At 40.0% G+C, this 19,425-nt stretch overlaps 1 protein-coding gene across 1 annotated transcript; it reads right to left on the minus strand.

Annotated features, from left to right (window-relative positions):
• Window positions 1-10,694: 10,694 nt before the first annotated feature.
• LOC141608664 (uncharacterized) lies at window positions 10,695-17,429 on the minus strand. The gene is made up of 3 exons (XM_074428006.1): window positions 17,200-17,429; window positions 16,785-16,855; window positions 10,695-12,277 (listed from the first exon to the last, which is right to left on the minus strand). Exons 1-3 carry the CDS (start codon window positions 17,427-17,429, stop codon window positions 10,695-10,697), a joined length of 1,884 nt encoding a protein of 627 aa, XP_074284107.1.
• Window positions 17,430-19,425: the final 1,996 nt, after the last annotated feature.

The following is a 19,425-nucleotide window of genomic DNA, read 5'->3' on the forward strand; positions in this document are numbered from 1 at the left end:
CAAGGTCGAGGAGCAAACCTTGCAGCCACTTTAATTCACAAACAAGATTTGCCATAGAACGATATTCCGCTTCAGCTGAGGATAGTGAAACCGTCTTCTGCTGTTTTGTCTTCCACGAAACAGGGGACCCGCCTATAAATACGAACCACCCTGTCACGGATCTCCTGGTGGTAGGACAGGTACCATAATCACTGTCACACCAACCAGAAATGCTCAAGTCACTGTCACTTCGTAGTAAGATGCCCTGACCCGGACTGCCTTTGAGGTATTTCACAACACGAAGGGCGGCTGCCATGTGCTCCTCGCGCGGCTGATGGAGAAATCGAGACAAGATATGAACGGCATAAGATAAATCGGGACGAGTTACCGCAAGATATACAAGACGCCCGACAAGATGCCTATAAGGCTCAAGATCACGTAGCAAAGAACCAGTGGCCTCGCCTAGTTTATGATTTTGTTCAATAGGTGTTTGAACCGGCTTGCAACCTAATAACCCGACTTCAGAAATAATATCCATTGCATATTTTCGTTGACTCACATAAATTCCCTCCGAACTTCGAGAAATTTCTAAGCCCAAAAAATATTTTAGTGGGCCTAAATCCTTCATGTGAAAGCACCGTCCCAAGTAGGATTTGTATTTAGCAATATGAGAGGAGTCATTACCCGCAATAACTAAATCATCGACATAAATAAGAATAAAGAGCCGAACCTGGTCCTAATAGTCCGAATGAGACGGTGTGAAGCCATAGTCTTTAAGAGTAGCTGTGAGTTTAGCAAACCAACAGCGAGGGGCCTGACGAAGGCCATACAATGATTTCTTTAACCGACAAACCTTCCCTTCTTTACCACGGGTGAAACCAGGAGGAATCTTCATGTACACTTCCTCATGCAAATCACCGTGTAAGAAAGCATTGTGGACGTCCATCTGATGAAGTTCCCATTTATTTATAGCTGCAACAGCGAGAAAGGCACGGACCGTGACCATTTTAACGACAGGGGCGAAGGTTTCTCCATAATCAAGTCCTTCTACTTGGTGATTCCCAAAGACAACTAGACGAGCTTTCAATCGTTCTATGGACCCATCGGACTTGTATTTAATTTTATAAATCCAACGGCACCGAGAGCTTTTTTGTGAGACGGGAGATCAACAAGATCCCATGTCTCATTCCTTTCAAGAGCGTCAATTTCCGACTTCATAGCAGCACACCAGCCATCATCTCGAATGGCTTCTTTGAACGATGGTGGTTCAATACCCCTGGTTATAGCAGCCAAAAAAAGACGATGTTTTTCCGAGAATAAAGTGCAATTAATATAATTTGCTAAATGATATGGCGTACCTGAGGACGATGTGGGGGAGCTCGGTGGAGTAGGAGACGGGGATGGACTGTCAGTAGTGTCGAGTACATATCCACGAAGCCGCGAGCTAAGAAAGCGAGTTCGTTTACCCTTCCCCATATCTGTAGCAGCTGCCGCATCAGTAGCGCCAGAGGACGTCGAAGGCCCGGTATCAGTGGGAACCGCATGCTCGAAACAGAAATTTCAGAGGCGATGTTCAGTTCAATATGCTCCGTAGTAACAGATTCGGTATTCGGGGCAGTACAAACGCAACACGGGGCTGAGAATCATGCTCATCGGACCCATTAAAAGGTGCATCAGTGGAGATTGGATCAGGGGCAGGAGGTACAGGGGCCGTGGCAGCATCAAGGGCAAACGGGAATTCGGTTTCGTGAAACACCACATCACGAGAGACAAAGAATTTTTTGGTTTCGAGATCATAAAGTTTCCAGCCTTTCTTATTAGAGGGGTACCCAACAAAGATACATTTACGACCTCGCTTAGCAAATTTGTCACCCTTAGTATTTTGGTTATGGGCAAAACACAAACAACCAAACACACGTAAATTTATGTAAGATGGTGATTCACCAAACAAGCATTCAAACGGAGTTTTGTCATTAAGTAACGGCGATGGAGTCCGGTTAATTAAATAAGCAGCCGATAAAACGCATTCACCCCAAAATGTCGTGGGAAGGTTACCTTGAAAACAGAGTGCACGGGCCACATTCAATATATGTCTGTGTTTACGTTCGACACGCCCATTTTGTTGGGGCGTACCGACACAAGATGTCTCAAATTTAATCCCATGAGAGAAAAAATATCCGGCCATACAATTAAATTCCGTCCCGTTGTCACTACGAACAGTTTTAATGGTTTTTGAAAATTGATTGGCAACCATATTAATAAAACTCATAAACATGTCGGTTACTTCCGTTTTATCGGTAAGCAAATAAACTGTAACACCCCGGTTTATGAAGGAGACTTTGGCAAGACATTCCCTAATAAACCGGACTGTTACCATCTCGGTTTCCCGAAGTAGTGAATAACAAAGTACAACAATACCAAAGTACTTTAAATTAAAACTTAACGATTACGTGTTTATTACAAATTATCCAACTAATACTTAATATAAGATAAATACAACCCGCAGCGGAAAAAATAAATTAAGTGATAAAATCTTCTATGTGGTCTAGACTTCTAGGTAGATTGGCCAAGTCCTCACGCATCCCATAGCTCCCAAGTCAGCTAATCTTTAGTACCTGTCAAATCTGCTCCCCATTATGGTTCATCACAGGTGTTCACGAATACACAGGGTCAACCACGAGGTTGAGTAGGGAAAACAATGAACAACAAAAATATGCCATGCATGCTCCTCCGTCACCTCCATCTCCACCTCAACTCATATATCATAACTCATATCTCATAACTCATATCTCATAACTCATAACCCGGACAACCCAAATGACCATACCGATCCCCTAGAGACTATATACATCGACCGTAGTCGATCCGCCATTCACTTGTTGAGGACACCAGGGCAAGTCCCGAGAACCCGCCCGGGCCTTATCACAACCTCATCATCACCACACCATATCACCTCAACATCCTCCACCTCCAATGCATATGCAATGCTCAACAGTAATCAATGCAACTTAATATGTATACAAATGAATGAAATCATGCCAGCTATCAAAATGATGAGGTAACATAGTCAACATGAACATTCAAGACACCGCACTCCAGTATATGAAACATAACATAATCACAACCACGAACAAGTCAACGATCACAGCTTGGTCACATGGAACACAACAATCAAAACAATTTAACAACAACGGTAAGTCAAGTGTACTTCCCTACCTCAGAACTGCAGTCAAATAGTCGGAAGCTCAGTGATAATCCACAATAATTCGCCCTCTGAAAGATAATGAAATGATAACCAATTACTTAACTATTCCCGTTCCCGAAATAGAAGTTACTAAAAATAGAATTTCTTAAAATGGAAACTTTCCCGATATAGTAACTTTTCATTTTAACAGACCCGACTCAAAATCCATTTCTAATTATATTAAATAATTCGGGAATTACATTAATTAATTATAAATACGACTCATTACGAATTGTAACGATTTAAATTAATAAAAACTCGTTTCAAAACAAATACAACCCGTCCACAACCACCGTCCCTTCACACTCACTCACACAACCCCACGCACCACCTCACCACCGTGACAACCACCTGACCGAACCCCCACTCTGCCCCAGCCACCAACGGCCACCCCCATCAGGTCGATGCCGCCGGCGAGCCCAACCACGACCGCCATTTGGCCTGGTTCACCACCACGGCTCACCAACACCTCCTGTTTTCCTTTTTCCACCACCGCAACCAACAACCCTACCCCTGCCAAACCACCACGCCCTTGCTCGCCGTCAGCCCACGAACACAGACAACCTAACACCACCTTGTCGACCTCCCCCTAGTCGACGGTGGTGCCACCCAAACCTTACCCGTCTAAACCGTCCTCGAAACCCGTGTATAAAGCCCGATTAACTACCCTTGTCGCTGCCGCCTTTCACAGCCACCATCACCACCCAAAACCTCCCTAACCACCACCAACACCCTCGTCCCTTTCCACCCAATTCCCTTACCCAAACAACAACCACCAGCCTCGCCTCTCTAAGACACGAAACAACCAACAAAACTGACAGGAAGTGAAAACCGAGAAGAAGGGTTGTGTTCTTACCTTTTCCTGCCACCACTACCGCCGCCAGAGCCGCCTATGAGTGTCGACAAACGCCCCTATCCCTTCCCTGCTGCACCGTTAATGCCCACGCCCTCTCACTCTCTCTCGAATTGCGTGAAGATGGGGATTGGTGTTCTTTGAAATGAGGGTGGCGGTTTGAGGGAGTGGCGTTTTGTGTTAGGGTAGAATTAGGTTAAACTTAGGTTAAATGGTTAATTGGGTCATGGGTAATTAATTCTGGGTAAATGGGTAAACGTCATGGTCCGCGTGGTTGGTAAACGAAATGGGTTAACGGGACTTCGTTCAGTTAAATCCGTCTTAACAAGCTCACGAATAACTTAATCCTACGATATCAATACGACCCAACAATTACTCGACTCGATAAACAATATAAAATACGGGGTATTACAGTCTTCCCCCCCTTAAAATGAACTTCGTCCCGAAGTTCGCTCAACTACCAAACAAATTTTCTAGTACAAGGATCCATGAACTCAAGCGGGTGAAACGGAATGTTACATTCTACCCTCCTAAAAAGAAAGTTACGTCCCGGAACTTACTTCATGCAACCCTATCACCACTCATGAACTCATGCAAACTATCAGAGCACCATAACAGCAGCAGTTTAATTACACAACATAGAGGACTCATTTGTGTGGGTACCACGCAACGAAACATCAGCTTGGTCAAAACTACGATCTACCACTTGAAACATCAGCTTGGTCAAAACTACGATCTACCACTTGATCAAAACCACAATCTATAAACAAGTGGAACATAAACATTAAGATTTTACAATCCTACCCAACTAAAAACATGGTTACGTCCTCGTAACCTCTTCTCAACTTTCATATTCCTATGTAACAAAACACCACAACAACAAAAATGAAAAGAACACATGATAAAAGTTTACGCAGAAACATTAAAGTCGAAAACAAGGTTTTATTATGGGATTAATCGATTGTCAACAAGTAACACTTGTCACTAAGCTCATGCTTGACTTAAAACACAACATCAAACTAAAAGAACAATAAGAAGGAGCCAAAGGTTTACTCGGTTTCATAACAGACCGATCGTGGTGTTACTAGCCCTAACCTAACGGTCCTTAGGTTGCGCTTCCTCTGATCCTGGTGACTTCTATGTCATTCCCTTCCTGGTTCACCTCTTCCCTGAAGTCTGGCATGGGTGGTTCCGTCGTACTTTCGGCATCAGATACATTAGCGTAAAATTCATATCTCGGGTCACCGCTATAAAGTCAAAGGTATGCTCGGGCGGGTATCGCCCCGCCAGCGAATGGGGTCACGGAATAGCCTCATGCAATGGGTGGTCAACTCCCTCATATAAAAGCGTTTCTTTGTCCTTTAGTATGCCGAGTCGGGGATAGAATCGATAAGGGTATACGCTCTTAACTGAGTATTAGTTAAGTACTCAGGGTGCCCATTATGGCCATACTTGTCCATGACAGCACAAAGTTTCTCACAATGCTCATTAAAGTCATCGTCAAGTGACATGTAACAGTCTTGCGGGTGTACATTGTAGGGATCCATCCTACAAAATGGAAAGTTAACAAATTAAGACACAAGGGTGTTAAGGCAAAGGATTCATCCTCGAGGTTTAAGTGTGCGAAAGCTATATAACAAGTTTTCGGGGTAACTGTTGTAATACCAGGGTTTTGGTCAACTCAGGATCATCATAGATCGCATTATCTACCAGGGAACAACCACTTTAGGAATATCAACCGCAAGAATACACGTAAACCAGCATACAATCTAACATTGACTCCACCAAATTCCTCTCCCAAGTCAAAACCATTACCAATTACGGACAATTGACCCGCCCTTCCACTAATAAATCACCAGGAGTATTAAAACATGTGGTACATAAACACTACTTAACACCTTGAAACCATAGAAAACATAACACGTAATCAAAATCTTTTGACTCATCAGACATACCACACGAATTAGCCAATCTGTTTGATATAAATTCTGAAACAGACCCGCTAATAAAAGTAACAACATATGATCCCTGACAACAACAACATTAGCTCCATATCACACATGTGTTTGACATTTTAGCAACCATATCGTTCAACTGTGTCCAGCAACTTAGTACAACTCATTTCCAGTAAAACAAACGATATCGCATAAAGGGTTTAAACATACATTTGCCATCATATACTTGTAGAATTCTAGCTATGGTAAAAGATTAGCAACTTGGACAACTCCTCTGATTTGCACGACTTAAATACTTAGGCAACTCGTAGGCTCAATTAAATGCAACTATAACGACCATCATTAAAACCAAAGCTTATCATGTGAATCATTAAAGGGTTATCCTATTATAATTGTCAACATAGTTATCATCACAATCTTTATTTTAATATAATTGGTAGTAACGACTCGAGAATATAAATATGCCAACTGTCGTGTTATATCAAACAGTTTCCTTTATATCACACCCATACAATTGCAAGAATCACTTTAGCATATTCGACATTGTAATAACGAACATATTCAATAAGAAATGACAACACTGTTTATTATCATGTTATAGGTTTAGGTTCAACTGAAATACTTTATTGCAATGAAAGTACTAAGTATAACTAGAGGCACACAAATTCGCATAGAAGACATTGGAACTCAGATGACACCCTACACGTGTGAACATTTAGACACAATTATTATAATTATTCGTGCGTGTATATTAGAACGATCAATTAACTTTCAACACCATCAACTTACCGAGATATGACAATATAGTTCTATATTTATATATATACCCGACCACTATGCAAATAAGATGCACACTCGGAGACATTACACCATGCCAAATGTATACAAAGTATGCAAACAATTGGGCTCGTATAAACATTCCACCCTCGATTAGGAATCAATTAAGCTATCCAAATTTTATTCATGCGATCGTGCCAACAATGTTATCACTAAGTTTTAAATTTTATCACTTGTTAATGTATATTACTACTGAACATGCGTGCTACTATCATCATATAAAACATTATAATTTCACATTACTAAGACTCATGAATTAATCAATCATCTCTATGAAAACTTAATATAGAACGCACATTTTACAGGTCACGATTCACGTTGTAACTTTCAAAAATCACGAATAAACAGTCGTTCAACGAGAACTTGAGTTACATTACTTTTCATAACATACAGAGAGTTACTAGTTCGTGATAAAAAGAAGGAGGTCGAAAGTTCAAGAATTCAATTTTTAAAGAATTTTACAACTCAGTTGGTCCAAACAAGTATGTGACAAAGAATTGGTCCGAAACTTGGGTCAGTTTGCAAAGCTTACCATTTAGTATAGAGACATCAAGAATTTTCGTGGCTTATCAATTTGAAAACATATGCGAAACCTCTAGTCGATGGAGTTGAAATTATGCAAAAATCACTTACACAAATTAAATGGGGATTTTTACAAAATCGTTGGTCAAAACATCACTGCACAGGAACTTCCTGACCATAGCCCACTAAAATATTTATTACTCCTAATCCGTACATCCTATAAGCATGAAACCATCGCCAAATGAACACTAACTCACGAGGCTATCTCTCATAAATTTTTCATCCATAGGCAATAAACAGAAAAGAAATGGCAGTAAGGTCAATTAAGAGTACAATCAAACCAACAAGTTTCAGCACTAAGTCGTTCATTTTCTATGTCCCAAACTCTTACAACCATACTATCGATACTAACTCATCCTAACTTGAATCTCACACTGTGTATTTTATAATGTCTACCCCATAGAATCCCTTCGCGTCTCGATCTACTCCGTACATCTAAATCACGATTTCTATGACTAAAACATGCAATTCAATAGTGTTTCTCATTCCTATCACAATACTATACTAGCATGGCTTCGGGATCACATAACCGCATATCATTAGACATAATAGTACTATCAACATGTCATTCAACATCCATCCAGATAATTATCATAAATTCGCAATTATTTTCACGCTCACAACTACCACAATTCAACACTTCATTGATTATCAACCTGAACTCGAAAATTTATTTCTCATCACCACAACATCATATGATCACGTCATCATTCATACCAATACTTACCGTAATGTTGTCCTGTAGCATGGTTAGAATATATGGGTCTCAAGGTGTACATCAACTCGATTATAACCAAGGTTTTCCTTCTAACTACCCCATTCACTCAATTTCTCTCGGGTTACCTGGTTCAAAACTGAGAGGGCAAAAGAGCACGCATTAAGGGCGCCTTCTTAACCGCACTGTGAGCTCCTAACAGTTTATTCCCAGGGGTTCATTTTATTTAGACACATCCTACGTTCATTGGGTTCATTGGTTTAGGCCTGAGGATCGTTCGCTCTGATACCACTTTGTAACACCCCGGTTTATGAAGGAGACTTTGGCAAGACATTCCCTAATAAACCGGACTGTTACCATCTCGGTTTCCCGAGGTAGTGAATAACAAAGTACAACAATACCAAAGTACTTTAAATTAAAACTTAACGATTACGTGTTTATTACAAATTATCCAACTAATACTTAATATAAGATAAATACAACCCGCAGCGGAAAAAAATAAATTAAGTGATAAAATCTTCTATGTGGTCTAGACTTCTAGGTAGATTGGCCAAGTCCTCACGCATCCCATAGCTCCCAAGTCAGCTAATCTTTAGTACCGTCAAAATCGCTCCCCATTATGGTTCATCACAGGTGTTCACGAATACACAGGGTCAACCACGAGGTTGAGTAGGGAAAACAATGAACAACAAAAATATGCCATGCATGCTCCTCCGTCACCTCCATCTCCACCTCAACTCATATATCATAACTCATATCTCATAACTCATATCTCATAACTCATAACCCGGACAACCCAGCCATACCGATCCCCGGTAGACTATATACATCGACCGTAGTCGATCTGCCAGCTCGCAGCTGAGGACACCAGGGCAAGTCCTGCAGAACCCGCCTGGGCCTTATCACAACCTCATCATCACCACACCATATCACCTCAACATCCTCCACCTCCAATGCATATGCAATGCTCAACAGTAATCAATGCAACTTAATATGTATACAAATGAATGAAATCATGCCAGCTATCAAAATGATGAGGTAACATAGTCAACATGAACAGATTCAAGATACACCGCACTCCAAAGATATGAAACATAACATAATCACAACCACGAACAAGTCAACGATCACAGCTTGGTCACATGGAACACAACAATCAAAACAATTTAACAACAACGGTAAGTCAAGTGTACTTCCCTACCTCAGAACTGCAGTCAAATAGTCGGAAGCTCAGTGATAATCCACAATAATTCGCCCTCTGAAAGATAATGAAATGATAACCAATTACTTAACTATTCCCGTTCCCGAAATAGAAGTTACTAAAAATAGAATTTCTTAAAATGGAAACTTTCCCGATATAGTAACTTTTCATTTTAACAGACCCGACTCAAAATCCATTTCTAATTATATTAAATAATTCGGGAATTACATTAATTAATTATAAATACGACTCATTACGAATTGTAACGATTTAAATTAATAAAAACTCGTTTCAAAACAAATACAACCCGTCCACAACCACCGTCCCTTCACACTCACTCACACAACCCCACGCACCACCTCACCACCGTGACAACCACCTGACCAACCCCACTCTGCCCCACCACCAACGGCCACCCCCACCGGGGTCGATCGCCGCCGCGAGCCCAACCACGGCCGCCATTTGGCCTGGTTCACCACCACGGCTCACCAACACCTCCTGTTTTCCTTTTTCCACCACCGCAACCAACAACCCTACCCCTGCCAAACCACCACGCCCTTGCTCGCCGTCAGCCCACGAACACAGACAACCTAACACCACCTTGTCGACCTCCCCCTAGTCGACGGTGGTGCCACCCAAACCTTACCCGTCTAAACCGTCTGAAACCCGTGTATAAAGCCCGATTAACTACCCTTGTCGCTGCCGCCTTTCACAGCCACCATCACCACCCAAAACCTCCCTAACCACCACCAACACCCTCGTCCCTTTCCACCCAATTCCCTTACCCAAACAACAACCACCACCTCGCCTCTCTAAGACACGAAACAACCAACAAAACCGATCGACGAAGTGAAAACCGAGAAGAAGGGTTGTGTTCTTACCTTTTCCCGCCACCACTACCGCCGCCGAGCCGCCTGCTGAGTGTCGACAAACGCCCTATCCCTTCCCCTGCTGCACCGTTAATGCCCACGTCCTCTCACTCTCTCTCGAATTGCGTGAAGATGGGGATTGGTGTTCTTTGAAATGAGGGTGGCGGTTTGAGGGAGTGGCGTTTTGTGTTAGGGTAGAATTAGGTTAAACTTAGGTTAAATGGTTAATTGGGTCATGGGTAATTAATTCTGGGTAAATGGGTAAACGTCATGGTCCGCGTGGTTGGTAAACGAAATGGGTTAACGGGACTTCGTTCAGTTAAACCCGTCTTAACAAGCTCACGAATAACTTAATCCTACGATATCAATACGACCCAACAATTACTCGACTCGATAAACAATATAAAATACGGGGTATTACATAAACCCATGTGGCTCTCGAAAAATCATCAACAATGGTCAAAAAAACAGCGCACCACATGACGAAGGAACGCGATAAGGCCCCCATAAATCACAATGGATTAATTCAAACAAATCCGAAGCATGCTTATTATTAGAAGTAAAACTGTGACGATGTTGTTTGGCATAATGGCAAATATCACAAATTAAGTCCTTATTGGAATTTAAACTACTAAGAGAAGGAATACTCTTCACTACTTTATCCGACGGATGACCAAGACGTTGGTGCCAAATATCAAAACTGCCTTGCTGCGACACACTGTGCAATGTCGTAGGCCTTGTCCCCGCGCCAATCCAAAACAGTCCATCCCGTAACTCACCGGCTCCAATCGTCGTCCTCGAGGAACGGTCCTGAATAAGACAAGTGGATTTAGCAAATTCAAAGCAAAGATTAGAGTCTAATGTGAGCTGCGAGATAGAAATCAAATTGCATTTTAAACTCGGAATATAAAGGACGTCATGAAGAATGAGAAAGTCATTAATATAAACCGATCCGGTCATCGTGGCAATGACTTGCTGTCCATTTGGTAAACACACAGGCCTGCCGCTGATAGTTTTTGTGTCTTCCAAACAGGACAGAGTACCCGTCACATGACTGGAAGCTCCTGTATCTAAAATCCAATTGCACATACCGCTTAGACGATCGGAGTTGAGGAGAGAATGCGCCGTAGGACCCATCACCGCGTTGGCATGAACGGTTAAATCCTTGTCACGACCAGGCCCTGAACTTGTACCACCTGCTGAACCAGAACCCGAGTTCTGACCACGGGAACCTGCCCTGTAGCGACGGTACTCGGCCAGAGTACGCGGCCTGTCTCCCCACCACTCATGAAATTTGTTAGTCTTGAAAAAACAATTGACAATTTTATGACCACGAGTCTCACAGTAAGAACAAAGTAATTTTTGGAACCGCTCTCCCCGTTCCTTCTCTCGCTGAGCACGCCAATCCACAGAGGGGCGAGAAGAGGAAACAGCAAAAACAGTGATATCACTAGTGTCCGAGGGCGTAGTTTCTGCCCTCAAACGCTCCTCTTGCAAAACAACATGATAAGCTCGACTAAGACTCGGTAAGGGGTCGAATTGAAATTGTTGGGAACGAATATTGCCATAGAGGGTGCTATCTAATCCCATGAAAAATTGATGGAGGCACTCATTATCTAAACGTTTTATGGCCTCTGTCCCAATATCACATTTGCAATCGCCGCATTTGCACGCAAACGGAGGTTCATGAACAATTAAAGCATACCATAGGGATTGTAATTTTCCAAAGTAAGTAGTGACATCCATACCTTTGGTTTGAACACAGTTGTTGAGTTGAGTTTTGAGACTATGAATTAACGTGGCATCAACAACGGAGAAGCGAGCTTTCAGCGCGGCCCAAAGAGCAGACGCGTCTTCACCATATGGAATTGTGGGCAACAGAGGCGGATCAATCATATTCCGAATCCATGGCACGAGAGTACAGTGAACGACCTCCCAATTGTCAAGAAGGACAGGGTCAGTCGGTTTCTTTATAGTGCCATATCGACAAAGCCAAATTTTCGGCGTGATTTTAGCGACATCCGCATCGCTTTTTGCCAATCCTGGTAATTGTATTTTGTTAACATAATATTTGATATTTTTGCACTAGGAACATCATGAGGTCCTAGGTAATAAGGGCTAGAGGAATCAATTTTTTGGGCCGTGGAGTCGACGTCGTCTCCGGCCATTGTTGGGTGTTTGATGATTTTCGTGATTAAAGTGTTGAAGAAGAAGAAAAATTTGTCTGGCTCGATACCATGTTAAACAGATTTGAGCGTGGAAAGATGATTCTTATTAGGAGCCTTAACATGGCTTAAATAGCAATACAAGGAGATCTCCGGACTTGGCAAGGATCACGTAATTGATCACAATAACAGCTAGCAATCCTAATAATAAGGAAACATGATAATATCCTAATAACAATAATATGGAATGATAATATCCTAATAACAATTATATGGAATAAGGAATATCCTCCTAATATCATCTTTATTAAAATAGATTATGGACTTTATTATATACAATTTTTTTGACATATATATAACCTCCATTAGAGCGGTTAAAAGATAACCCGACCCGAAAAAAAGCGAAATCCGCCCCAAAATAACCCGGAAATAATCCACCCTTTTCAACCCGAACCCGAAGACGACCTGACTAGATAATAATCCGCATATTTAGGACCAATCCCCGCCAAACCCTTGACCCGAGCCGAAATAGGTTAATTTATTAAAGGCGAATTTAACAAAAATAACCCAAACTTTGATAACTCTTCTAAAAATAACCCAACTTTTTAACTTGAACATTAATAATCCAACCTTTGCATTTTTGTCACAAAAATATCCCAAAACCTCACCTACACAATTTTTACCAAATATTGAGAAATGATATTTTGTAAAATAGTTTCATAAATCTTTAAAGTCTATTTTGTGATTATAAATACAAAAAAAATGATAACTCAAAAACTGGAAAAAATAAATTTCTTAATTAAACAATGAAAATTCATTAATAAGACAAATATATAATTTTTTCAAAAGAAATAAGATAGATTTTAAACTAGTAGAAATACTTGTGAGAGATATAATTTTTTTTAATAAACCCACAATTTTGAGGAATCCAAAAATTTTTAAAACCATATAATTTACGTCTTTTAGGATTTTGATCAGTACTAGAAATATTTTTCAACTTTTTTTCCATTTTCTAATTTTTTTTTCATAATTTTATATAATTGCTTAATATATGGTCAATAAGTTAATGAATTAATTAATATATGAGTAAATTATCATTTAGGAAATATATATAAGTAAGATGTTGGGATATTTTTGTAACATAAAAGCAAATGTTGAATTATTCTTGTTAAAATCAAAAGGTTGGGTTATTTTCAGAATACTTGACAAACGTTGGGTTATTTTTGTTAAATTTGCCTTTATTAAAATTTTGTATTTAAAGCAAATAAAACAAATATAAAATGATACAAAATTATTTGAACTTTAAATTTTTTGAAATAAAACATATTTATTTATATTTATTTTAAAGAATAGTTTTATCACATGGTTAATTACTCAAATGATTATCATATAAATATAGTCATTGCTTGTCACGTGCGTGTAACAATAAATCGGTTCATATTTCATATAATGTTGTGATATTAAATATATTAAGTAAAAAATGCTTACTCTTACTAATATATCATATATCAAATTAGATAATTATAAAATTTAGAGATTTTCTACATAGTACTCCTGTATTTTTGTGATTTCTACATATTACCCCTTCACTTTTCAAAACATACATGTGATACCCTTAACTTTTATCATTAATCATCACCATAACCCTAAACTTATATACCATCAATATTTGAGTAATTACTAACATTAATCACTTTTTCCCACCAATGACAATCGGTTGTCAACCACTTAACCCTTCTTCATCAAACCACCACTCACGCCATTACGCTGTCCTAGCACCACCGCCCATGAAGGCCATGATATGTACTTAGTTTTGTTCAAAAACATTTGAAAAAATATTTTCTTTAAAATATATTTCAGCACATTACACAATTCTCTTGATTAATTTTCAATTTCAGCTTTTATTTTCTCAAAGCAATATACAATGACGAAAAAAATGAACAATTCATGAGATACCATTATTATATAAGTAATTTACTAAAAGTAAAAGACTATATATATCGTGCATTTATTACACATGGTTTAATTTAGTAAGTAATTAAGCATGGTAAATTGGTAATGTCGAGGGCTAATTTATAAACTGGACCGGTGAAAATTGGGGGGATTATATAAAATTGAAAGATGCAAGTATAGGTGTACACGGGACGGGCTGACCCGAGCTCTCTTGGTCACGCCCTGAACCGGCCCGTTGGAGGGAAGGGCTTGGTCGGGCCAGATCGGGTTGGTTGCTGGTGTAACCTGAGTCGGGCCCGTGGCGGTATGAGGGCGGGCGAACTGCTCGGCCTGGTTACATCCCCCCCCCCCCCCTCTAAAAAGACGGGCTAAGGGCGAGCCGAGTTTGATATGGGAAGCTCGGCCCCGGGCAGGGTAAGAGCGGGTCTTGGGCCGGGTCTTAAGTGGCCCGATGGGCAGGTTGGGCTGGGCTAACTTGTGCATTTGGCCAGAGTTCTAGATGCAAGGATGCGCTTGGGCGATGAAAGTCAGGCCCAAATGCCCAATCTCTTAATTGTTTACTATTTTTTGCTTTAATTATTCTATTTTATTTTTTTCCATATTGCATATGTGGACTGTTAAATGGGTGGAAATGTGGAATGGATCATGTCAAAATGTGGGACAAGTCATATATTATTCGTATTGTACGAGTTACGGGTTGAGTCTGATTTAGAATGTGGGTAAAAAGATAATTCTACCTTTTTGTTAAGTAATTAAGGACTTAGACATACGACTGACGGAACAATTTTTTTTTTTTTTTTTAGGCCGAGTATAAATGAGTAATTGATGAGAGGTTTATTGGTAGTTATGAGGTGGCAAGAACTTAGGGTGTGACATGTGGCGATTTAATGGAAGTTCAAGAAACCTTTTTATATTATTATATAGATAGATTAACATTGTTACATTTTATTAATGTTTACTTAGTTTTACATTAAATTTAAGTAAAAGTTGTTGGAATGTAAATTCGTAACAATGAAACCCGACAACAAAAATTAGAGAAAGATGAAAAATGAAAAAAACTTATCGTAAGAGATATGCAAAGTCTTAGTGGTAAAAAACCACTGACTTAAAAACTATTACGGCACGACCGCGGTGGATATCGTCTCTCGCCGGTAGTTCCCCAAGGTTAACATTGCAGCCTTCGAACCGCACCACTGAAGTAAGAAGACTTTGGAACGGAACAGAAACTATACCTTAACATTTTCGGAGAAGAAGGAGAAGAGAAAGGAGTTGTGAGATTTTCAGTGTGTAAAATGAAGAGATGAGCTGCTCTATTTATAATCGATAATAGAGCAGTTAGGAGCCAAAAAACGCTCCAGTCAAACCACAATTAAGGCGTAATAAACGCCCTTAATTGCAGCAATTAATAGAAAGATTTGACCGACTGCTAATACTCCCATATACACTGAATGTGGACAAGCCCACACCACACAAGACCAAAAAGGTAAAAGAGGGCCTTTGGCCCGCACCGCAGTGCTCTACCCAAACCCGAGCACGAGCCGAGCCGGGCGGGCGGCGGCGTGTGTGTGTGTGTTTGGACCCAAACCCACAAGCCCAACACTCACCACAAAAGCCTCCTTGGACCAATCTCTTGCTCCATCAAGTGAAGGAAGCCTTATAAACATCAAAATATTGATGTTCCCCACCAATGTGGGACAAAAGGCAAAGAGAGGAAAGTTGCTTTTCAAGACAACACTCCAACAATCCCCCACTGATTGCGAAGAAAAGAACTAAGAAAAAAATTCTGGGTAAGGAAGGATTGGATACTTAAACGTTCAATGTCTTTCGACTTGAATTGACGTTTTAGTGAAATGAGGCAACAACTTACTATTATCAAGTGAATATCTTTCGATTTGAATTCCTTGTTTGGACTTCGGTTGAGACCCCCACAACACATATCATACCTTCTAAGACTGTTCGTTCCGCAAATTCAAAGTGCAACGCTTTTAAAGCCATGCGTTTACCCTGGTTTAGGTGAGTGCTCTAGCAAGAAATTTCATATTTCTCACATAGATGGTGGCTGAACCATCACACCCCATAGGTAGCTCAAGTGCTTCTCATTAGCACTTCTCATAAGAGCTATTAAGGACAAAGTCCAACCTCTATAGAAACACAATCCATCAAGTGCGTCTCAAAAGCACCACCAAAATTGGCTATGGATATCAAATGCCATAGGAATGAGCTATAGAGTCCATCAAGTATCACACTCAAACTTGATTCAAGGACTTAAGCCCTATTCCCCTCGACATATCAAAGACTACTCTCCTTGTTAACCCCTTAGTAAAGGGATCAGCAAGATTACGTTCGGACTTCACATAGTCCAAAGCAATCACCCCATTTTTCAGGAGTTGTTTTACCACACCGTGCCTGATCCGAATATGTCGTTTCTTACCATTGTAGACATTATTCTTAGCAACACCGATAGTTTGCTTTACAATCACAGAGAAGGGAGATCGGTGCAACCTGTCCCCCACAAAGGCACGTCTGCTAGTAAGTTCTCAACCAATCTGCTTCTTGACCCGCCAACTCAAGAGCAATGAACTCGAGATTCCATGGTGGAGCTAGCTATACAAGTCTGTTTTGCAGGCTTCCACGATATAGCTCCTCCACCCAAGGTGAACACATAACCACTAGTGGAATGTATTTCATCATTACCTGCAACCCAATTTGCATCACAATATCCTTCTAAAACAGCAGAAAATTTACCATAATGCAAACACAAATCAATTGTTCCTTTTAGGTATTTAAGTAAACGACGAAGTGCATTCCAATGCTCGGACTCAAGGGTTATGTGTATATCGACTCACCTACTAACAGCATAAGCAATGTCTGGTCGAGTACAGTTCATGAGGAACATCACACTTCCTATAATTTTAGCATATTCTTCTTGTGAGACACTATCACCCAAGTTCTTACACAAAGATATACTAGCATCATAAGGAGTTCTAGCAGGTGCTACATCAAAACTATTAAATTTCTTCAACACTTTTTCAACATAATGTGATTGACTAAGGGATATACCACTTGGGGTTTTCATAACTCTAACTCCAAGGATAACATCAGCTTCTCCTAAATCTTTCATCTCAAAACGTGATGACAAAAATTGTTTGGTTTTATTTACAACAAATAAATTACTACCAAGAATTAACATGTCATCAACATATAAGCATATAATCACACAATCTGATCCAAACATTTTAGAATAAACACATGAATCAGAATTGTTAGTTATATAGCCATCATCTATCAAAGTGTTGTGAAATTTCTCATACCACTGTTTAGGTGCTTGTTTAAGACCATATAGTGATTTTCTCAGTTTACACACTTTACTCTCTTGACCCTTTACCACAAACCCCTCGGGTTGCAACATATAGATCTCTTCATTTAGGTCACCATTCAAAAAAGCAGTTTTTACATCCATCTGATGTACCACAAGATCATGAATAGCAGCCAAAGCAATAAGAGTTCTTATGGTGGAAATTTTAGTCACAGGTGAGTAAGTATCAAAATAGTCAATATCTTTCTTTTGTGTAAACCCCCTTCACCACAAGTCTGGCCTTGAACCTTTCTATTGTTCCATCAGGTCTCATTTTCTTTTTAAAGATCCATTTGCTACTAATGGGTTTACTACCTTTAGGCAAATCAGTTAACTCCCAAGTCTGATTAGAAACAATAGAATCTAGTTCATTTTTAATAGCTTCTTTCCAAAAAACAACATCTATAGATCTCATAGCCTCATCATATGTTTTTGGATCATCTTCTATTAAGAAAGCAGAAACAAGCTCATCAAAAGCACAAATATCACCTGCGATTTCAGATAAGTGAAGTTTGATAGCATCAGTTCTGATGAAATCACTCCCGTAGCTCTTTTCAACTCTCTCGGGCCTTTTACTCCTTCTTGGTTCAACTGCGCATGATCACGAAGTACTAGTACTCGCATGCGTAGAACTCAATAGGGTTAACAGCACAATAGAAACAACAGGGGGCATCGGGTAGTGATATGTTTCCTTCTTCAAAGGAAATACACCTTTCAAAAACTCAGCATCTCTAGCCTCAGATATAGACCTGTCACTTAAAGACATGAACCTATAAGCGAAATTTTGAGCATAACCAATGAAAACGCAGTCATAAGTCTTAGGTCCAATGGTTGGCCTCCTAAAGCTAGGTAAGCCTACTTTAGCCAAACACCCCCACACTTTAAGGTAACTTAAGTTAGGAGCATAACCTTTCCACATCTCATAGGGTGTCTTGTCTAGTTTCTTATGAGGTACCCTGTTAAGAATATGACAAGTGAAAGCACCGCTTCCCCCACATATCATCGAGAAAGGCGAACTTAAAATCATAGCATTCATCATTTCTTTCAAAGTTCTATTTTTACGTTCGATTTACTCCATTCGATTGAGGTAAGTATGGTGGGCTCTTTTCATGTATTAAACCATTTTTCTCACAAAAATCTACTAAATAACCCGAGCCATACTCTCCTCCTCGATCGGACCTGACTCTTTTAATCTTCCTATCAAGTGATTTTCTACCTCGTTTTAAACTTTATAAACATGTCCTCAGCTTCACTTTTATTTCTAAGCAAATATACTTTGGTATATCTAGAAAAATCATCTATAAAAGTGACATAGTAATGTTTACCACCTCTGCTCATGGTGTTTTTGAAGTCAGCTAGGTCGGTGTGAATTAACTCAAGAAGACTCGTTTGTCTAGTTGTAACAAGTCTACTAGGTTTCTTAGCAAATTTGGCCTCGACACAACTAGGACACTTCTCATGAGTTTCTGAAGATAACGAAGGAATAAGCGACATAGATTTGAGCCTTTTAATCGAATCAACATTCACATGACCTAATCTACCATGCCAAACATCAATAGACTCAAATAATATAGCGCGAAGTAGAAGCATTATTATTAATGATAGGAGAATCAACATTCAAAACAAATAAACCCCCACAGAGATAACCCTTGCCCACAAAATCCCCATTGCGCGACATTACAACCTTGTCAGCCTCAAAAACAAGTTTCACACCAGC

This window comes from Silene latifolia, chromosome 10, assembly GCF_048544455.1.
Source record: "Silene latifolia isolate original U9 population chromosome 10, ASM4854445v1, whole genome shotgun sequence".
Taxonomy (NCBI): Eukaryota; Viridiplantae; Streptophyta; class Magnoliopsida; order Caryophyllales; family Caryophyllaceae; genus Silene; species Silene latifolia.